Source organism: Nansenia antarctica, assembly GCF_963989245.1.
Source record: "Nansenia antarctica genome assembly, chromosome: 16".
Lineage (NCBI taxonomy): Eukaryota > Metazoa > Chordata > Actinopteri > Argentiniformes > Microstomatidae > Nansenia > Nansenia antarctica.
Window position 1 is genome coordinate 2,621,337 of NC_137686.1, and position 24,480 is coordinate 2,645,816.

Genomic DNA, 24,480 nt, shown 5'->3' on the forward strand with positions numbered 1-24,480 from the left:
TTGAAAAGCTATAATAATGCGAACACTATGCGTGCTATATCAAGAGAAGCCAAAACACTTAACTAGCGATGAAACAAAATCGTGTATGAACATGACCATTTTCCAAAGTTTCAACACAGATGGGTTTAAATACATGGATACATGATTACATTTCAAACCTTCAGTAGGCAATAACGAAAGTGCTCTTGTTCAAACCTGTAAAAAAATAATTTATACACATCCCATTGTCTGATTGGAGACTTCATCATAAAATTGTTGACGACTGTTTGTTTTTCTTTGATGGTCCTTTCCCCCCCATCCCTCTCCCTCCCGCCTGCCTCTCATTCTCTTGGTTGGGTGGGGTGTTACCTCCCACCTGCCTCTCATTCTCTTGGTTGGGTGGGGTGTTATTTGTTGAAGGGCAGACAGGCAGGCAGGATCACAGTAGTGCAGGATGGGCCAGCCAGAGGTTCAGCCACATCTCCCTCCAGCTCTGTCCAGTTGGCCTTCTCTGGGCTGTAGCAGATGGTGGAAGACTTGTAGGCCCCCTGAAACACATCATCCGTGTGTTAAAGCATCATGTTTCATCCTCACATATATCTGCACGGTGACAGCATTAGTATCGGGCAATGCTAGGCACACACAAAGACTAAGACTAAGTTTGGACAGAGCCTAGCATTAGGCTCGATTGAAACAATCGGATTAGAAGAGCACAGCGGTATTTATGCAGTAGCTGTTTTTCACAAGATGAAATAAAACCCCAAAATAGATTTGGTTACAATAAAAACTGTACTACTACTACTACTACTACTACTACTACTACTACTACTACTACTACTACTACTACTACTACTACTACTACTACTACTACTACTACTACTACTACTACTACTACTACTACTACTACTACTACTACTACTACTACTACTACTACTACTACTACTACTACTACTACTACTACTACTACTACTACTACTACTACTACTACTACTACTACTACTACTACTACTACTACTACTACTACTACTACTACTACTACTACTACTACTACTACTACTACTACTACTACTACTACTACTACTACTACTACTACTACTACTACTACTACTACTACTACTACTACTACTACTACTACTACTACTACTACTACTACTACTACTACTACTACTACTACTACTACTACTACTACTACTACTACTACTACTACTACTACTACTACTACTACTACTACTACTACTACTACTACTACTACTACTACTACTACTACTACTACTACTACTACTACTACTACTACTACTACTACTACTACTACTACTACTACTACTACTACTACTACTACTACTACTACTACTACTACTACTACTACTACTACTACTACTACTACTACTACTACTACTACTACTACTACTACTACTACTACTACTACTACTACTACTACTACTACTACTACTACTACTACTACTACTACTACTACTACTACTACTACTACTACTACTACTACTACTACTACTACTACTACTACTACTACTACTACTACTACTACTACTACTACTACTACTACTACTACTACTACTACTACTACTACTACTACTACTACTACTACTACTACTACTACTACTACTACTACTACTACTACTACTACTACTACTACTACTACTACTACTACTACTACTACTACTACTACTACTACTACTACTACTACTACTACTACTACTACTACTACTACTACTACTACTACTACTACTACTACTACTACTACTACTACTACTACTACTACTACTACTACTACTACTACTATTACTACTACTACTCCTACTACTACTACTCCTACTACTACTACTACTACTACTACTACTACATAGACTCTCCCCACATACTGTATGTTTCCTGTGCTAGCAGTAGTGTGCTAGCAGTAGTGTGCTACCAGTAGCTTTAAAATGAAATACAACACTGCCTACTACAACATTGCTACAGCCAATACCATTTCAACTCCTACCTTAGATCACACAAAGGTTCACTAACATGTATAAAACGTACATACTGCACTACACCTAACACTACACAACGACACCTAACACACTGTACATACTGACTACACAACTACACCTAACATACTGTACAGACTGACTACACAACTACACCTAACACACTGTACATACTGACTACACAACTACACCTAACATACTGTACATACTGACTACACAACTACACCTAACACTACACAACTACACCTAACACACTGTACATACTGACTACACAACTACACCTAACATACTGTACATACTGACTACACAACTACACCTAACATACTGTACTGACTACAGAACTACACCTAACACACTGTACATACTGACTACACAACTACTCCTAACATTACACCACTACACCTAACGCTACTGTACATACTGACTACACAACTACACCTAACACTACACAACTACACCTAACATACTGTACATACTGACTACACAACTACACCTAACATACGTTACATACTGACTACACAACTACACCTAACATACTGTACATACTGACTACACAACTACACCTAACATACGTTACATACTGACTACACAACTACACCTAACATACTGTACATACTGACTACACAACTACACCTAACATACTGTACATACTGACTACACAACTCCACCTAACACACTGTACATACTGACTACACAACTACACCTAACACACTGTACATACTGACTACACAACGACACCTAACACTACACAACGACACCTAACACTACTGTACATACTGACTACACAACGACACCTAACACTACTGTACATACTGACTACACAACGACACCTAACACTACTGTACATACTGACTACACAACTACACCTAACATTACACAACTACACCTAACACACTGTACATACTGACTACACAACTACACCTAACACTACACAACTAGAACCTAACATACTGTACATACTGACTACACAACTACACCTAACATACTGTACATACTGACTACACAACTATACCTAACACACTGTACATACTGACTACACAACTACACCTAACATACTGTACATACTGACTACACAATTACACCTAACATACTGTACATACTGACTACACAACTACACCTAACATACTGTACATACTGACTACACAACTCCACCTAACACACTGTACATACTGACTACACAACTACACCTAACATACTGTACATACTGACTACACAATTACACCTAACATACTGTACATACTGACTACACAACGACACCTAACACTACGCAACTCCACCTAACAGGTGTTACAGTCTCACCATACTCCAGCTGTAGCCCCCCACTAGGAAGATGCTGTCGTCCAGTACAGTGCAGCCCGGCCCGCTGCGGCCCTCCAGGATGGGCGTCTGCAGGATGTTCCACTGGTCCCCTTTGGGGTCGTAGCACTCCACCAGCATCACGTCCAGATGGGAGAACCCTGGCCAGGACAGAGGGAGAACATGGACTGATGACATCACGTCTAGATGGGAGAACCCTGGCCAGGACGGAGGGAGAACATGGACTGGTATCGTCATGGTAACCGTTGCTTAACGGACCCAGTCAGGAAATGTTCTTGCGCAATCCACGACGGGTTTGATTTGCAGCGCGTCCACAACTGTATCAGTTGATTTTTGATTGTCAACACATTCATCAATCGGTCAATCAGGCAATCACTCAATCAATCAGTCAATCAGTCAATCACTAAATCACTCAATCACTCAATCAATCAATCAATTACTCAATTAATCCAGACAACAAATGTCTGGAGGTCCAGCAAGCCCCAAAGTACCTTGGAGTGCGCCTGGATCGGACATTATCCTTCAAACAACACCTGGAAGAAGTCAAGGCCAAAGTGACATCCAGGGCCGCGCTGATCCGCCGCCTTGCTGGTACAACCTGGGGAGCCTCCGCTAAGACGCTAAGAATATCCAACAAGCCCTGGTCTTCTCTGCAGCGGAATACTGCGCCCCAGTCTGGAGCAGAAGCCCTCATGCGAGAAAGGTCGACGTGGCTATCAATACCTCCCTCAGAATAATTACTGGATGCTTGAAGCCTACCCCTGTGTCCCTCTTGCCAGTCCTCGCGGGAATAGCACCGGCCGGCCTCCGACGGGAGGCTGCCACCCTCGCCCTGGCCAGGAAGGCACAAAAGCATGACTGGCACATCCTGCACAACACCACCATAACACCAGCACCTCCAAGCCGACTCAAGACCCGCCACCCTTACAACAAGGCAGCACAAGCCATGCTCAACTCCACCTCTGAGGACATCTCCAGAGATGCATGGTTGGCAGCAGCTTGGAAGCAGGAGTGGGAGTCAGCCGGGCCCTCCCGAATCCACCGCTACATCTGGGACCCAGGAGATGGCGCCATTGGAGGAGACGACCTACCACGCCGGCAATGGACCACACTGAACCGTCTACGAACTGGTGTCGGTCGCTTTAAAACATCAATGAAGGCGTGGGGCCTGGCGGACAGTGCGGCATGCGAGTGCGGTGACCCAGAGCAGACCGCCGACCACATAATCACCATCTGCCTTATATAGACCACCCTCAGAAGCCAGCCTCTTCGACCTAGAACCAGAGATGCGGGCATGGCTACGCGACAACGAGTTGGACCTCTGACGTTACACGAAAGAAGAAGAAGAATCACTCAATCACTCAATCAATCAGTCAATCAGTCAATCACTCAATCACTCAATCACTCAATCACTCAATCACTCAATCAATCAGTCAATCAGTCAATCAGTCAATCAGTCAATCAGTCAATCAGTCAATCAGTCAATCAATCAGTCAATCAGTCAATCACTCAATCACTCAATCAATCAGTCAATCACTCAATCACTCAATCACTCAATCACTCAATCACTCAATCACTCAATCACTCAATCAGTGCACTCAAATATACATGGTTAAGGGGGCAGTGCTAAGGAGAAGCTACGGTATGGAGGCCGGGAGTCCCAGGTAAAAGAGATGAAAGAGAATAAAAGTCAATTAAAAGCCAGCGTCAGCTACAATCCATTCGCTTTTGCATCGACTGCCAGCATCTGCAGCACACTGCTAGAAAATTCAATAATTCCAATGATTAACTCAAACCCCACTGTGTACATACATACGTGCAGTATAGCCTTCAGTACCTGAGACATGCAGGTCCCTACCTTTCAGATGGTTGCCTCCGATAGCGTAAAGGCGGTCGTTCATCCCTGCCAGGGTATGAATGGCCCGCTTTGTGTTCATATCCTGTTTCCTGGCCCAGACATCCAGTACGGGGTCGTAGCAGTACAGCCAGGAGACATACTCTCCATTGTGTACTCCTCCTATAGCGGTAGCACATATACACAGAGCACTGTGTGTTAGAAGCTGTGAATGGGTGAGACTGCTACACTGCTATCAATCATCACTCTGCCTTTTCTAGAGGAGGCCTGTCTATTCTGTCTATTCTAGAGGAGGCCTGTCTATTCTGTCTATTCTAGAGGAGGCCTGTCTATTCTGTCTATTCTAAAGGGATATTCAAGGCTGAGGCACTTAGGACAGTGAACAGGTCGTAATGTCGCTGTACACAGTTTGCAATTAACATTTGAGGTTAAAATACAACTGTTTACAGTCTTAACACCGCTGGTATTCATTTAGTATTCACAACGAAATGCTAATTGAATGGCACTCTATAGTAATGACTTGAAATGATTCAATATAATGAATGCATGCATATCAAAGTAAGACTGAGTCATGTTGCCATGGAGTCTCTAAAGTATCACCAATTGACACATTCTAGTGTTTTGGTCCGCATGTCGGCATCTGATTTAATGTTTGGACTTTTCTTTTGAAAAATGTGAATACGGAATCTCTGCGTTGTTGGAGATCAATGACACACTCACTAGTCAACTCAGTTTGTTTTGTGAGCCTGTTAACAATGTAAAGTAGTGTTATAGTTAACTAGGTAGCAGTGGGGATTACTCTATGGAGGGAGGATCATACCACATTCAAATGCAATGTGTAACATTAAATACAATGCAAAAATACGGAATACAATGCAAAAATACGGCATATGAAATCAATACAGCCGCATTGTATTTGGAGACGTGTGTATTACATTTCGTCATGAGCACATTACATTTCAACATGAGTGCATTGTATTTGGAGATGTGTACATTACATTTCGAGATGTGTGCATTGTATTTTGGAGATGTGTGTATTACATTTCGACATGAGTGCATTTCATTCGAGTGTTGCCACGGTGCTAATTTGCATTGTATTTCGACATCACGGTGCTCATTTGCATTGTATTCCGACATGAGTTTTTGGCACGGGGGGGGAGGAGCTGGAAGAGACTATAAAAACGGTAAGATCTGTAGTTTGCCGTTTCGCCAATTGCTGCAATTTTTTGCCTTTTGAGTGTCCACAGCCTTTCCGTAGTGTCATAGCCTAGTCTTTAGCCTTTATATAGTATCATAGCCTTTATGTAGTATCATAGCCTTTATATAGTATCATAGCCTTTATATAGTATCATAGCCTTTATATAGTATCATGGCCTTTATATAGTATCATAGCCTTTATGTAGTATCATAGCCTTTATATAGTATCATAGCCTTTATATAGTATCATAGCCTTTATATAGTATCATAGCCTTTATATAGTATCATAGCCTTTATGTAGTATCATAGCCTTTATATAGTATCATAGCCTTTATATAGTATCATAGCCTTTATATAGTATCATAGCCTTTATGTAGTATCATAGCCTTTATGTAGTATCATATCAGCCGGTAAAGTTGTCCTAAGGTTAACAACAACATGGACACATTCGTGATTGTACGACGAGACATCCATGGCCTCCTACTTCGGGTGGTGCAAAACACAGTAGCCAAAATCGAATGATGTTGTGTTCTGGACTTCTACCGTGTAGAGTGGCTGTTGGATAGAATGTGGCTGTTGGATAGAATGTAGAGTGGCTGTTGGATAGAATGTGGCTGTTGGATGGAATGTAGAGTGGCTGTTGGATAGAATGTAGAGTGGCTGTTGGATAGAATGTAGAGTGGCTGTTGGATAGAATGGGGCTGTTGGATAGAATGTGGCTGTTGGATAGAATGTGGCTGTTGGATAGAATGTTAGATAGAATGTTAGATAGAATGTTAGAATGATAGAATGATAGAATGATAGAATGATAGAATGGGGCAAATCTCTGCTGCTATGAGTGAAGAATTTCCTCAAATAACGGTAACCTTGGTGATTCAACAGCAACATGTGTTAACGTTAACGATACCAAACGCAACAGACACAAATATTAGTATAGTAATATAATTATATTATATTGTCAAGACTATTTTTTCCACTTCAGCGTTGGCTATCTAAAGCCTATTAATTGTCTTTTATTAATGCACTAGAACAGCCGTGCGTTTTTACCTACTAAAAGAGCCGCCTCGGTTTGCTCTTTAGAATGGGAAACTGCTATTTACACACAACGACCACTAGCCGCTTGTAAATTAGCCTGCTTCCTACACAGAAAAACGGCAAAATAGCTTTATACCAGCTTATCCTGATGTGATTTTGAAAATGTAAGGATACTGGGTGGAAGAACGCACATATCTAGGAAAAGTCATGAAAGGAGGGTCCTGAAATTTGATCGAGTGCAAAGATATAAAACAGTTCTTTACTCACAGGGCTGTTCTAGTGTTAATTGGCCACCGGGAACAGGACTGACCTGAGATGTAGATCTTCCCATTGTGCACTGCTCCAGCGTGAGCGGCCAGCGGCTGGGGCAGGGAGGACACGTAGTTCCACTCGTTAGTCTCCAGGTTGTAGGACTCCACGCTGGAGAGGTAGCCGCTCTCGTTCCTCCCTCCTATCACGTACAGGTGCTTATCCAGGCAGCAGGCGAAGAAGCTGGCTCTCCTGAGGAGAGGGCGTCACCCAGACAACATCATTAGAAAACAACAGTGACAGATCCGTTGAGTCGTTGTGTGCGTGCGTGTGTGTGTGTGTGTGAGTGTGCACATGTGTGTGTGAGTGTGCACGTGTGTGTGTGCGTGCGTGCTTGCGTATGCAGCAATTATTTGGGGCCATAGTTACACCAAGTAATTAGGTTTCTATTTCTATAGTGTTTCTGTATTTAAAAAATAAAATAATAATAATAATGGTTGCCACCGAGGTTACAAGGATTCAGTGTAAAGCAGAACTGGTTCTATTGTTTGACTGTCATTTCTTATTTTTTTATTTTTATTTTTTTCAGATTTTATCCCTTTTTTCACCCAATTTGGTAGCCAATTGAACCCAACCTAGCATCCAATTATCCCCTGCCTATTGCGAGGGATCCGTCGCACGACCCCGCGGCCGGCAGTCCCAGAGGAGGCCGCCAGGCAGACTAGCTGACTGGCTCCTCGAGCCCAGCACCGTTATTCCAGCACCAGACGGGGGCGCTGTTGCGCGACGGATCCTTGTCCGGAACTACTCCTATACCCCCCTCGGGAGCGGCCGCCCAATATGCCGTTCCCCGTGTGTGCCCTGGCCATATCCGGGTCTGGCGAGCCGGGATACGAACCCCGGCCCCGGTGGGCAGCATGCACTAGTGGCCAGTGCTTAGACCGCTACACCACCGCGGGGCCGTTTGACTGTCATTTCTATTCACATTGTTCACTCTTACCTTTCTTGCATGGGTGGAAGCTGGATCCAACTATTGAATCTTGGATCGTAACGGCTTACAAAATTAGTACTGTGCTTGCCTGAAAATACAATAATTAAGATCAATAAACAATATATATAACATAGTATTAACACGACACAGAATAATTGTCTAATTTGAGTCATTAATGGAAATATGTTTTCCCATTCCCATCCAGTCCTTTAAATCTGAGCTCAAATCTCACTTGTGTTCCTTAGCGTTCCCTGACTCTCTCTGACTCTAATCCTAACCCTCACTCTGACTCTCTCTGACTCTAACCCTAACCCTCACTCTGACTCACTCTGACTCTAACCCTCACTCTGCCTCTTGCCTTGTTTGTTTTGATGTGTTGTTCTGCTCCTCTGTTGTTCTGTTGGTTGTTTATTTTCAGTTTATTTACACTTTAGGAGTATGTTTACTGTAGGGTTAGGGTTTATTTAGGAGTATGTTTACTGTAGGGTTAAGGTTTATTTAGGAGTATGTTTACTGTAAATAACTTTGGTTGACAAGTCGTGTTTAAATGTGCTATATAAATACATTTGATTGATTAATTGATTCATACATTGTCATTACAAAAATGGAATAGTTCTGTATATAACTGTAACAACTCCATTACTATGTAGTTAGAAAGAAATTATATTAATTACTATAGTAATAACATCGTTATTACAGTACATACATTAGGTATAAGCCCTTATTTAGTATGAAGAGTCCAGTGTTGGTCATGGATAGCGTCTTGACCACCACACACACACACACACACACACACACACACACACACACACACACTCACACTCACACTCACACTGACACTGACACTGACACTGACACTCACACTCACACTCACACTCACACTCACACTCACACTCACACTCACACTCACACTCACACACACACACACACACACACACATACACACACACACACATACAACTGACAGTGTAATTTATTATTTATTGTAATTTACAGCCTACATAATTAATGTCCTATTGCTCTTTTTGTCATTGTCTTTTAATTTATGTTTGCTTATTGTTGTTTTTTATGTCCTATACACCAACCTCACCAAGTCAATTTCCTGTACGTGCAAATATACTTTTGTATTAAAATAATTCAGATTCTGATTGTTCTTGGTGATTGCCCGAGAATCATTCATGAGACTAACCCTAACCCAACCTCTACCAACCAAACCCTAACCCAACCTCTACCAACCTAACCCTAACCCTAACCCAACCTCTACCAACCAAACCCTAACCCAACCTCTACCAACCTAACCCTAACCCTAACCCAACCTCTACCAACCTAACCCTAACCCAACCTCTACCAACCTAACCCTAACCCTAACCCAACCTCTACCAACCTAACCCTAACCCTAACCCAACCTCTACCAACCTAACCCTGACCCTAACCCAACCTCTACCAACCTAACACTGACCCTAACCCAACCTCTACCAACCTAACCCTAACCCAACCTCTACCAACCTAACCCTGACCCTAACCCAACCTCTACCAACCTAACCCTGACCCTAACCCAACCTCTACCAACCTAACCCTAACCCAACCTCTACCAACCTAACCCTAACCCTAACCGAACCTCTACCAACCTAACCCTAACCCTAACCCAGCCTCTACCAACCTAACCCTAACCCAACCTCTACCATCCTAACCCTAACCCAACCTCTACCAACCTAACCCTGACCCTAACCCAACCTCTACCAACCTAACCCTAACCCTAACCCAACCTCTACCAACCTAACCCTAACCCAACCTCTACCAACCTAACCCTGACCCTAACCCAACCTCTACCAACCTAACCCTGACCCTAACCCAACCTCTACCAACCTAACCCTAACCCTAACCCAACCTCTACCAACCTAACCCTAACCCAACCTCTACCAACCTAACCCTAACCCTAACCCAACCTCTACCAACCTAACCCTAACCCTAACCCAACCTCTACCAACCTAACCCTAACCCTAACCCAACCTCTACCAACCTAACCCTAACCCTACCTCTACCAACCTAACCCTAACCCAACCTCTACCAACCTAACCCTAACCCAACCTCTACCAACCTAACCCTAACCCTAACCCAACCTCTACCAACCTAACCCTAACCCTAACCCAACCTCTACCAACCTAACCCTAACCCTAACCCAACCTCTACCAACCTAACCCTAACCCTAACCCAACCTCTACCAACCTAACCCTAACCCTAACCAAACCTCTACCAACCTAACCCTAACCCAACCTCTACCAACCTAACCCTGACCCTAACCCAACCTCTACCAACCTAACCCTGACCCTAACCCAACCTCTACCAACCTTACCCTGACCCTAACCCAACCTCTACCAACCTAACCCTGACCCTAACCCAACCTCTACCAACCTAACCCTAACCCAACCTCTACCAACCTAACCCTAACCCTAACCGAACCTCTACCAACCTAACCCTAACCCAACCTCTACCAACCTAACCCTGACCCTAACCCAACCTCTACCAACCTAACCCTGACCCTAACCCAACCTCTACCAACCTTACCCTAACCCTAACCCAACCTCTACCAACCTAACCCTAACCCTAACCCAACCTCTACCAACCTAACCCTGACCCTAACCCAACCTCTACCAACCTAACCCTAACCCAACCTCTACCAACCTAACCCTAACCCTAACCCAACCTCTACCAACCTAACCCTAACCCAACCTCTACCAACCTAACCCTAACCCAACCTCTACCAACCTAACCCTAACCCAACCTCTACCAACCTAACCCTGACCCTAACCCAACCTCTACCAACCTAACCCTAACCCAACCTCTACCAACCTAACCCTGACCCAACCTCTACCAACCTAACCCTAACCCAACCTCTACCAACCTAACCCTAACCCAACCTCTACCAACCTAACCCTGACCCAACCTCTACCAACCTAACCCTAACCCAACCTCTACCAACCTAACCCTGACCCTAACCCAACCTCTACCAACCTAACCCTAACCCAACCTCTACCAACCTAACCCTGACCCAACCTCTACCAACCTAACCCTAACCCAACCTCTACCAACCTAACCCTGACCCAACCTCTACCAACCTAACCCTAACCCTAACCCAACCTCTACCAACCTAACCCTAACCCTGACCCAACCTCTACCAACCTAACCCTAACCCAACCTCTACCAACCTAACCCTGACCCTAACCCAACCTCTACCAACCTAACCCTAACCCTAACCCAACCTCTACCAACCTAACCCTAACCCTAACCCAACCTCTACCAACCTAACCCTAACCCTAACCCAACCTCTACCAACCTAACCCTAACCCAACCTCTACCAACCTAACCCTGACCCTAACCCAACCTCTACCAACCTAACCCTAACCCTAACCCAACCTCTACCAACCTAACCCTCACCCTAACCCAACCTCTACCAACCTAACCCTAACCCAACCTCTACCAACCTAACCCTAACCCTAACCCAACCTCTACCAACCTAACCCTAACCCAACCTCTACCAACCTAACCCTGACCCTAACCCAACCTCTACCAACCTAACCCTGACCCTAACCCAACCTCTACCAACCTAACCCTAACCCTAACCCAACCTCTACCAACCTAACCCTAACCCAACCTCTACCAACCTAACCCTAACCCTAACCCAACCTCTACAAACCTAACCCTAACCCAACCTCTACCAACCTGACCCTAACCCAACCTCTACCAACCTAACCCTGACCCTAACCCAACCTCTACCAACCTAACCCTAACCCAACCTCTACCAACCTAACCCTGACCCAACCTCTACCAACCTAACCCTAACCCAACCTCTACCAACCTAACCCTGACCCTAACCCAACCTCTACCAACCTAACCCTAACCCAACCTCTACCAACCTAACCCTGACCCAACCTCTACCAACCTAACCCTAACCCAACCTCTACCAACCTAACCCTGACCCAACCTCTACCAACCTAACCCTAACCCAACCTCTACCAACCTAACCCTAACCCAACCTCTACCAACCTAACCCTAACCCAACCTCTACCAACCTAACCCTAACCCAACCTCTACCAACCTAACCCTAACCCTAACCCAACCTCTACCAACCTAACCCTAACCCTAACCCAACCTCTACCAACCTAACCCTAACCCTAACCCAACCTCTACCAACCTAACCCTAACCCAACCTCTACCAACCTAACCCTAACCCTAACCCAACCTCTACCAACCTAATCCTAACCCAACCTCTACCAACCTAACCCTAACCCAACCTCTACCAACCTAACCCTAACCCTAACCCAACCTCTACCAACCTAACCCTAACCCAACCTCTACCAACCTAACCCTAACCCAACCTCTACCAACTAGGTAAGCAGTAAATGAATGTACATCGGACTGAATGTTTGAGAAAATCTGAATGACTGCTTTCTTACTTAATGTAACATAATTAGAGGTGAACATATGATGAACATAATGTAACACAAATGTGACGTTGTCTGTATATGATGAATATGATGTAATGGACACATTTGTCAACGTTATATACATAGGACCTACAGACAATTGTTAACATTGTATACATCCATACTTCATAATAACAAGGTCATTAGTACCATTGGGGTTCCACTGGTCCTCTCCACCAAGCAGTAGCAGGAAGTTCTCCACCTCGACCACACAGTGATGAGCACTGTTGTAAGGCATTACTGGTAGAGAAAACACAAAATGGCGGAAGACATGAGTCAGCAACAAATACCAGAGTCATTGTCCAGTAACAAACACCAGGAAGTATTCAAGTTCGTACATCCCAAATAAAGAAGACTGCAAAAACTATAGTGTTACTCTTCCTCATCAATAAATCCAGTAATAACACGCAAGAAAGATTCAAAACAATTCATTTGGAAACAAACCAAAAAAACAACAACATGTGAATCCCCTGACATCACACAGCACATAGACTAGTATACAATGTAGCTCACAGGTGCTCACAGTTCCAAGCACACAAGACTGCAGTACCCCCCCCCCCCCCCCCGTGTGTGTACGGTACGTTGTGGTGGTGGTCTTCCCTCCCCCTCAGTCCCCCCCCCCCCCCCCCGCCTCAGCTAAAGTGACCCCCCATTGAGATGGAGAGAAATGGTCTTAGGTGACAGTCATAATGAACACGATCATGTTCACTCAATAAATCTCGAGGCCCTGGCGCTTTTGAGCGTAAACCAGTGGAATGTCGGCGCCCACCTGTCTGTCTCCATCAGTCATTCCCACTGTCACCTCCCCCAGTGGGCTGATGGATCACAGTTGCTGTGAAATTAGACAGCCTTGAATCTCATTTCTTTCCGATTGGCCTCTCTCCTCCTTGCAGTCTTACTCTGGGCTGGCTGACACGCAGGCCTTCCGTGGAGAGCGGGGGGGGGGGGGGGGGGGGAAGACAGTGTGGCGGTGGGGTGGAGGGGTTTGTGGGGGTAAGATAGGAACTAAAACAGCTTTTTCTTGAATGAGAGAGGGGGATTACTCCCGCTGCCTTCGCTGCACCTCAAAGGCGAGCGCAACGCGTGATGTGGTAGATTCCCCTCACGTGCTTTTGTCAAACATTATCATTCAGCCGACATTTTCGACATTTTGGGTGAGTGGTTCCTTGTTTGTTGTTGTCTTGTGACTTGTACCGAACTCATACTGAACAACTTCCCATACGGTAACAAACAACTGATACCACTATATACTGAGAGGTTGTTGTGTGCATCTTTACTGATATTGTATATGCACACATATTGTATGCATCTTTACTGCCTCCATTGTGGGGAATGGGGATAGGTAATAACAACGCTAAAACCCTTGTCTTTACTGTACATAATACCGGTAAACAGTTGACTAGTACAGTACATGTATGCCACTCCTATTCTGAAAGACCTGTGGATTACAGCCTCAAGAGATTTTTTTCTTTCCCAAATGAAACACACTGATTTATTGTCATAGATGGATAGATGTGGATATAATACTAACGCATGTTTCATATATCTACAGTACAGGACTGTAACACGTAACCCTGACCCTGACCCCAGGGGGGGTGGGGGGGGGGCGGCTTCCCCAACAAAGCTCAAGCCTAGTAGTCCTGCATAATAATCCAACTTTCTACGTCAAATCTCCATTGAGGCTTTTCAGTCGAGGACACAGACTTCACCTGGGTCCAGAAACACAGCCCCAGGAGAAAAAAAGGCCCTGTTGGGAAGACAAGCACTCCCTTGTGAAATAAGGCTTGCACTTCTCTCTTCAGTAAGCACCCAGTCTCACTAGAGGGAGTCAGACACCTCTGTACGCAGCACAGGCATGGTCGGGGTCCACTGACTGCCTGACTCCAGTCAGACTGCACCAACAGCCTCTACAGCGCTGCCGTCCAACGTCATCAGCGTCTCACCCGCCTCAAATTCATTCTTTTGTTCCAAGACTGTGCTTAAATAGGATTCATTTCTAAAGCGTGAGATCTGAATGGCAGGTGGATGTGCTGTACTGAAGTGCTGTACCAGGCGACAGTGGGCCGTCGGTGCTGGGACTGAGGCAGTGTGGTGCCTTTGTCTTCCGCGGCTCCACGGTGCCGTAGGTACACTAGATGGCAAACGTTCCTTTCGGAACCGACAAGCAGCAGCAGACGAGACGAGACGGAGGAGGAGAGGGATCAGATCCTTCCTAAACTGTGTTGATGAATGTCTTAATCAAACGCTGTCCCTCTCAGGTTTCGCCTCATTGAAAAGTTATGATTGAATGTTAATAATCTTCTATTCCACATCCATTGTGTAAGGAGCTACAGACCACCGATGTGTTAAGGGGGATGATTTTGCAGTTTTGTCCTTCCACTCCGACACGGATCATTTGAGTGTTAACTTTTAGTTTTGAATAATGGAAATACCCCCCCCCCCCCCCCCCCCCGACATTTATCTTGTTGCACATTATACCAATGAGTACAATGAGGTAAATGTGTCAATATCATATACCAATGGGCTGGAGGTTACTGTGCCTGTAGAGTACAGGTCTGCCTGTTGTAGTAAGATACTGTATAAGACCAAAACCTCAGGTAAATCAACCTCAGGTAAATCATCGCACTTCAATTCAAACTAATTGTAATAAATAAAGCTCATAATGATGGTATTCTATTCTATTCTATTCTATTTTAATCTATGATACTAGCAACAAACAAAGCACCAGATATGAACATGAGATATTCTGTGGGGACAGTGGGAGTGTGTATGCACAAACTGACAGCAGGTAGGTTGGGGTTTCATTTGTCTGAATGCAGAAACATTAGTGAGATATGATCCTCACCAAACCAGAGGACAACAGCTCAATATGGCCACCGATGATGAACTGAAGGACACATAGGGTTTCTTTCCCATTAGCACTTGCTTGACCTTTGGAATGTGGCAGGGATATAGTGGAGTACTTCAAAAGGTCAGACAAGACAGAAGTGAGAAAGAGAGCATAGGACACTCGTCTATATCTTGAAACTCATGCCGTAATAGACAGCTTTATCTAGCTTCATCTATAGATCGCTTAGGGCTAGTCCCCAAACACAGATACATCTTAATCATGGAATGTCCATAGAAATGTTCCATTAAAGATACATTTTAGTCTAGGATTCCAGGAAGCCTCCAGTAATGTGTTATACATACCATTTCTGTGGAATGGATTTGTTCAGATGGAGATATTCTCCTATCAGATACTCCTCATATCAACAAGGTGTGAAACTATGTTACTCAAACATGACTAGGAAGTGACTACCTAATAGGGGTGCAACGGTTCTCGGTTTTATTTCGGACGGTACGGTTCGCCTTCCACGGTTCCATACACTAGTAAACCGTGCAGGTTTTCGGTTTATCCTGCGTTTCATTCAAAGTCGGAGGTGGAGTTGGTCTGGAACCCAGTTGCTTCTTGTTCAAATGTTTGTTCATGGAGGAGGTGAGAACATGGCAGCAGTTTGAGGAAGCCCTGGATTGCTACAAATCTGCATTGTGGGGTCATTCATTCTGGTTTTGGCATTGAATACAGCGATGAAGGAATGAAAACAGTGAACAGAAACGCGTGTCGCAGAAATGCTTCACGCATGTCGTATATGCGCATAAAATGCGCACAATGGGCTACAGCTGGTACAGCTCTCATAGTTTAAGTGCATCTTTACTTTCTTTTCTATCTTTCCTATACCAGTCGTCAAGCCTAAGAGGCACATTTGTGACTGCAGTTGGTGAAACCGTAAACCACTCGCATACGTGAAACCGCTATAAATAGCTCTCTTAATATGTATACTTTGTGGAATGGATTCATTGTTATTGTTTTCCGGAGGCTATCGGTAATCGGCTATCAATTTACATGGCTTGTAAATATACTTTCGTTTTAGGACGTGTTCAAAAGCAAGGACTGTGTGATCATCTAATTATGTGTAGTTATGTGTTTTTAGCATGTTGATGTTCTATCAGCATGTTGTGATGTTATTAAAATACAATTTAAACCTTCGTAGCGCTGTGCTTTGTTAGCCGCTAGCTGTTTGTTTCCGGTTTTCTGGATGACAGCCAGTTTAACCCAATATGTGCCTGAGGTCTAACAACATTCAAATGAGTCTACCATCGTCATCTTTTTTCGGATATCAATGTATGACACGTCATTTGGAAGCTTACAATCTGTAGTTTCAGTACAAGTAATGTAGCCTACTGGTTTATCAAAACACTGGCTGGTGTCACATTTGAAAGTGTTTTTGTTATTTTTTGTTTATACATAGATAGACTTTATTTGTCATTGTTACAGTACAGGTACCAAACAACGAAATTTAGGAGGGGAGGCTCCCCTGGTGTTTAAGAAAGGAAAAAGAAACACATTTTGGAAAAAGCATAGATGCATAAAATCACAAGAAGGTAAGGAGCTGGTTTACATCAATAGAGGCTATGTACACAATCCACTGTACTATACTGCACAGATAGTCAAATAGGGTTGTCATATTTCACAAGAAAGTATTTTTTCACATTTTTTTAAAGTGTCACAGTTTGCAGGCTTGAAAATGTACATGTTTGTGCCTCAGCACTAGCTGCCATACAATCCGTCCGGACTTGTCCTGGGCCCAGAACTTAGGCCTTTTCTGTGTTCAGGGCCTTGACGGCAAGGCCAAATATTTATATTTGTTTATATTATACAATATACCAGTCATATTATGTAACGTGTATAAATGTTAAAGTTCCATAAGTATAAGCAAAATAAAGTAAAGTAACAGTTTGTAAATAAATAGTAGCATTTAAAAAAACAGAGGTTCATACCGAACCGTGGACCAACTGAACCGTTGCACCCCTACTACCTAATAAACTACTTTTGCTTTTAGCTTTGTCTGATTTTTGCCCTCAAGCATGTTCAATTGCCATATCGATAAATTGACAGGGAGGGTTTTTCCTCGATTTCCTAACTGGCGCATATGTCTATGAATGCAGCATATGGAAAATCTATTTCAATGCATACCTGCCTAGTTCTGAGCCTGTGTTAAAAGTCTCGTCTTTAAAGGCGGTTGAAGAGTAACGTGTCATCCATGTACTGTTCCACCACAGCAGATCATTACATGGGAAGGACTCTTGTCATGAATCTTGCCAGGAGAATTTCAGTAAAAACAAGAGAACTCGGGCATAAAGCTCCACGCGGATGAGACCTCACGCTTGGATTCAAAACTTACATTAAAAGTGATAGCAATACATCATTAGGAGTTTTAAGGAACTCCTTCCCTCATTTTCCCTGGGATGTGAACCTGTACTGAAGACACTACCTCAGGAACACTCATTCCTTTTCATAAAGTCAATAGGACATTCAGAAACTCTCAGAGGTACACTTGGAACTCGGTAACAAAAAAAAGGATTCTTTATTATTAAAACAGCCCGTTTCAATTCATGCACCTCGATCAGCGAGCCAGGCAGCGGCAGAGTTCCTTTCTCTATTCCTATTCATAAAAGAAGTGTACCGGATGAAAAGTCTGATAGAAGAAGAAGAAAGAAAGAAAAAAAGAAGGGCTACTCACTTGTGAGGATCTTCCATGTCTTCTTCTCGTCGTCGTAGTACTGGACCAAGTTACTGGGCAGGCGGTCTGGTCCGGGAGGCAAGCCCCCTGCCAGCAGCAGAACTCTCTTACTGGAACGGATTCTGGAACACAAGCAGTCCGTGGAGGGGTTAGGGTGTGTGGAGGGGTTAGGGTGTGTGGAACATCAGGACAATCCCTAGTCTGTGGAGGGGTTAGCCCTAGAGCAGCTGTGCCTTTTTACCTACTAAAAGAGCCGCCTCGCCTAAAATGACCCCTCTTTACAATGCGAAGCTGCTATTTACCACTAGTTGGCCAGTTGTAAATTAGCCTGCTTCCTACACAGAAAAACTGCAAAATAGCTTTATATTAGCTTATCCTGATGTGATTTTGAAAATGTAAGGATACTGGGTGGTAGAACGCACATATCTAGGAAATGTCATGAAAGGAGAGTCCTGAAATTTGATCGAGTGCAAAGATATAAACATTATAAACCATACCAGGCCAGCACAGTACAGAAATAAACGTCACTGTAACTGGGGTTGTTGAGTTGTTGCGCTGTACAGCATCTGTATGATATGTGGATTAAGAGTGCATTTTTGCATTCATAATTAAGATACAGTAAATATTGGTTTTAAGTGGGTATTAAATGAAAATCCTTATACATCACCCCCAATACAACTCTCAGTGCATCTGTATACTAGTAGCAGAGTGCAATGTACTAGCTTCATCCAAATAATGTGTACAAAGTTTTAATTTGGACATAGAAATCACCAAAGGAAAGCTGAATTATTTGAGACTCTTTGACTATAAGACAATATCCATCTCAGATGATAAAATATATTCTTACTGTATGTGTTCCAATCATCCTGTAAATACTTCAAAGTACACTCTGAATACGTAAAGCCTGTAGAATCTCACAGTTGTGTCCTCTCTTGTACATCCTTGACATAAATGTTGAGTGCTTAGCTGGTCGCATTGTAAATGCACCCTCAAGATATCTAGTCAATTAGCTGTGAAGTTAGCAGGATGATTCTACATGCTGCCATGCTGTAGGGTAATATCTGAGCAATAATGAAGTAGATCAACAAATCCATAACATACTGTGTCTAGTCCATTGGCCATGTCTCACAATGTGACATTTCTGGACGAATTGTACGCCATATTGGGGGACACCCACTTTACTATACTGTATATGAATGACCGTTGTCTTGCTCAATTCAAACAATTAAACAACTAACAACAGGGTGACATTAATTTGAACAATGTTGGCCATGATTTTAAGGCATTTATTTTATATATACTTTAATATATATATATATATATATATATATATATATATATATATATATATATATATATTTTACTCGGTGCATCCACTCGGCTACTGGCACACTCACAAGTGTTTGGGGTTATTCATATGCAAAATGCGTGCTGGACATAGATAATGGTGATTAATTATGAGGAGAGAAACAGTGGAATGAGATATTAATTGGAACATTCTTGATATGAGCAGCATTGGGACCCGTGGGTGGGTATCTCCAGTAGCTAAGTCTCTTAGCATGGCTAATTGAGACTGCAGCTCCTCACTATAGCAGATCGTTTCATTGTATTTCTTTACAGATTTCAGAAGCAGTGTCCTCCATAAAGACAGACACTCACCGAACACTTTATTAGGAACACCTGTACACCTGTCAACAGTCCAAGCTGGTGGAGGTGGTGGAATGGTGTGGGGAATGTTTTCTTGGCACACTTTGGGACGGTTAATACCAATCAATCATCACTTGAATGCCACAGCCTATTTGAGTGTTGTTGTTGACCATCCCTTCATGGCCGCAATGTACCCATCTTTTAATGGCTAATGAGAGTATATATTGGAAGAGACATAATCATGCCCAAGAAAAAAGATCAACTGTGAGACAACTGCTGAGTTTTTACTTTTGAGTACAGTTTTCTGATAGTATGGTCCGTAATTATGAATCAATGAGATACAAATCAAAATACAATGTCATTTTATTTTTTATTTTTTTACTCCAGCTTCCTGTGTAAACAACAGCTCTGAGCTCCACCAATCAATCACCTTCCTGTCAACAGCTGTTCCTTTGCTGTCTCTGGAAGTGCTGATCTTGACAAGCAGAGAAGCCGTTGTTTCTGTGTCTGCATAAGGTAGGTGAGGTTGACAAAGAAGTCAACCTGGGTAAGGATCACCCAGCCCTACAGCTGGCCATGGAGACTCAGTGTTTCCCCTAGGTTTGTTGCCTTGGGGGGGTGGCATGGACCGCCCTGCGACATACCAGCGTCATGTCCAGGGAGTGTACTAACTTGTACATTAAGCCGCCTCACGCTACGGAAACAGGAGATAGGCTCCTGCCCTATGGGCCATTAGGCTCGAGAACCATCGGTTCTCAAGGCTACTTACTAGTAGTCTTGACTACCTGTCCACTTTCTCACCTGGTTCTCTTGCTCTCTCTCTCTCTCTCTCTCTCTCTCTCTCTCTCTCTCTCTCTCTCTCTCTCTCTCTCTCTCTCTCTCTCTCTCTCTCTGGTGTGCCGACACCATCCTGCTCTCTCTCCTTCTCTCCCTCTCTATCCTCCTCTCTCCCTCTTTTGCTGTCAACCAAAAGCCAAACATAACGACCAGAGTATTTATAATCTAATAAGAGGTATAAATTGATCCATACATTATAATTGAATATTGGATTGCTGTGGGCAATGCAGTCAGATAATGTAATTTTGACTTTACTCTCACCTGAAAAAAAATCGTATAAAAAACAGACATTTCCAATGCTTCAATCCACTGTCCATGTACTGTAAATATGCCATTATGGTATTACCATAAAGCCCAATTCTAGCAGAATAAGAAAGATAGTATATCTACTTTAAGTAAAATAATAAAGTGCATCCAGTTAGCTCTTTAGCTGGCATGTGTGCAGCAGACTAGCTCATCTAATTACCTCTGAGCTAGCTAGTTAGCTTGCTAGTTCTTTGACACTAATTTACACACCATGGAACTATAATCAGACACTTTCTAGTCACAATAATAACGACCAATTTGAACCAACTTGCTCTGTTAGAACACTCAGCAATTATATTTGCTAACGTTTCAACTTGCTTACTTTCCATCTGCAGACATCTCACCCTGCAAAAACTCTCTCGCGTCGCGTTCGCACACTCGTGCACACTCGCGTACAATCTTGTATTATTCTCCAGCGCGTAGCGAAGTGTGGAGATAGTTCTGGCTATGCGAGACTACTGGCGGACTAACGTTACAAACGAGCCCATGGGCTTGCCACTCGCCAGATTCGGGTTGGGTGCATTTAATAAAAAGCTGATATTTTAGCCTGCTTGTCAGATGTTTGGTGTCTACGTCAGTAATAATTCCTCTTTGGGCGGGGGGTTCCGTTGGGGTGGCGGCCCGCCCCCCCCAAGGCAATGGTAGGGGAAACTGACTCATGCCTATACCATCAGTGCTGCCCTGCTTTCATCAACCTATTAGAACACACACCTGCTGAGGTAAAAAAAACAAAAAAACATGCAAACAACATGCTCACCTAACCCTACACAAACTGGTAAATAGTACACAAACATGCTTGACTTTGGTTGTAGCCTGTATATAGTGGCCAAAATAGTAATTCAATTCAGATTTGAGATGGAATGTTTAGCTTGCCTAACACTTTAGTTGAAGGGTACCATCTTAAGTTCTTATATCTTTTTAGTAACACTGTAATCATGGAACATGCAGGAACAGTAGAAGTTCTACTTGGGTGTGAGAGTAACTCAGATGGATAAAGGAAACTAAGACAGCCGACTTGAGGTGATCACCTTATTTCGATTCATGGATATTACAGTATGATACTTTATTAGTTCACTGGGGTTATTTTAGAAAGGCCAGGCCAAATAGTACAGCAAAATAATGAGGTTTCTAAAAAAGAAGTCCTGTCTAGACATGATCTGAATACATCTTACTGGTGATACCTCTATAATCTCTCTATAGAATCTGTTATGGACCCTCCAGTTGATTCTAATCAATCCAGCTATTTCCCTTTCGTAAAACACATGAAGTTGTAAATAGCCTACAGTATGAATGCTTGAAATAGTATGCCAAATATTAAACTTAGAGCAATCGCTTCCAAAACATAAGAGCGCAAATTGCAAAAATGCATTAGAATGCCTCTAGGGAACAAATGATTGAAGATTTAAAACGTGTTAAGAATCGGACTCCTGACCCACAAACTGCCTCCTAATAGCTAGATACAGACTGCAGTCCATACAACCCCATTCTACATTCATTTTGTTAGGACGTTTGCATTAATAAGAGGTGACACTAGTATCAGTGTTGTTGGCCATACAGAAAACGCTGAAATGATGACCTAATGTTGAGAATCCATCATGTTACCCTGAACTTATTGTAGTTATTAACCCTTGCCCTATGCCCATAAATACATGACATACTGTATACACCCATCTGTGACCATCATGTGTGTGTGTGTGTGTGTGTGTGTGTATGTGTATGTGGCGTGTGTGTGTGTGTGTGTGTGTGTGTGTGTGTGTGTGGCGTGTGTGTGTGTGTGTGTGTGTATGTGTGTGTGTGTGTGTGTGTGAGTGCGTGTGTGTGTGTGTGTGGTGTGTGTGTGTGTGCGTGTGTGTGTGCGTGTGTGTGTGTGGTGTGTGTGTGTGTGTGGTGTGTGTGTGTGTGTGTGCGTGTTTGAGTGCGTGTGTGTGTGGTGTGTGCGTCCTCACCTGCTGGCCAGCGTCTGCCTGCAGTGCTGTCTGAAGGGCATCAGGTGGTAGTTCATGGCGTCCATGAGCAGCTTCTGGCACACCGGGTCGCTCCTCATGAAGTCGACCGACTGGACCCTCTCCACCAGCTCGGAGGCGGGGATGAGGGCGAAGCGGAGCCTCTTCATCAGGTCCGGGGCGTGGTGCATGCGGGCCTCCCGGTCGTGCTCCAGCCAGAGGACCGACATCTGGAAGAGGGCCAGCTCCGACTCCACGGGGGGCGGCAGAGCGTCCAGCATGGCGCACATCTCCTCGAAGTTCAGCAGCAGCACGTCCTCCACCAGGTACTTGTTGGCAAGCTTCTTGGTCTCGTCCAGGCCGTGGAGCGCGGCGATCTTGCAGATCTGCTTGTAGTTCTGGACGGAGATCTGGTCGTTGAGGAACTGCACGCTTAGCTTGGTGATCTGGGGGACGTTGAGGATCTTGCTGACCGAGAGCACCTCTTCCACAGTGTCCAGAGAGAGAGTCACGTTGGCGGTGTAGAGGTACTCCAGCACTAGCCGTAGTCCGATGGAGGAACACCCCTGGAGGACCAGGTTGTTGATGGAGCGGCTGCTGGCCATGAGCTTGTCGTCGGGAGAGGAGGACGGGGTGCCACTGCTCCCCTGGTCCTTGCTTCCCTCGTTGTTGTTGTTGTTGAGCATGTGAGAGGAAAACAGAGATCGGAAATACTGCGAGCAGGACGCCAGCACCGCTTTGTGGCAGTGGAACTGCTGTCCCTGGGCAGTGAGAGTCACATCACAGAAAAGCTGTTTCCTCCAGAGCAAGTTGAGCCCGTGGAGCAGGGTATCACTGTGAGTTGGGTCAAAGGTGGATGTTCTATCACCCGATCTGGACATGACTTCCTGACTCTGTGAACGCCACCTAGGTAACAAATAAAGCATGCAAGTCGATCACCTCCAGCAATTTATTTATCAATAAAAAACATAAAATAATACCTTCATTACAGTTAGGGAATTGTCTGCAAGAAGTTCACGTTATGCCACGCATAAACGTTGAATAGATATTCATCCGATTAAACCGGTAAACCAACATGTGCCAGCCGATGT

General features: G+C 43.9%; 1 protein-coding gene across 1 annotated transcript; it reads right to left on the bottom strand.

The window, feature by feature from the left end:
• Window positions 1-386: 386 nt before the first annotated feature.
• On the bottom strand, window positions 387-24,270 carry klhl14 (kelch-like family member 14; the record flags this gene model as incomplete). The annotated part of the gene is made up of 8 exons (XM_080546275.1): window positions 387-527; window positions 3,264-3,421; window positions 5,140-5,298; window positions 7,679-7,869; window positions 8,618-8,696; window positions 13,243-13,332; window positions 18,657-18,778; window positions 23,393-24,270. The coding sequence occupies 8 exons, from the start codon at window positions 24,268-24,270 to the stop codon at window positions 387-389; spliced, it is 1,818 nt and encodes a 605-aa protein (XP_080402401.1).
• Window positions 24,271-24,480: the final 210 nt, after the last annotated feature.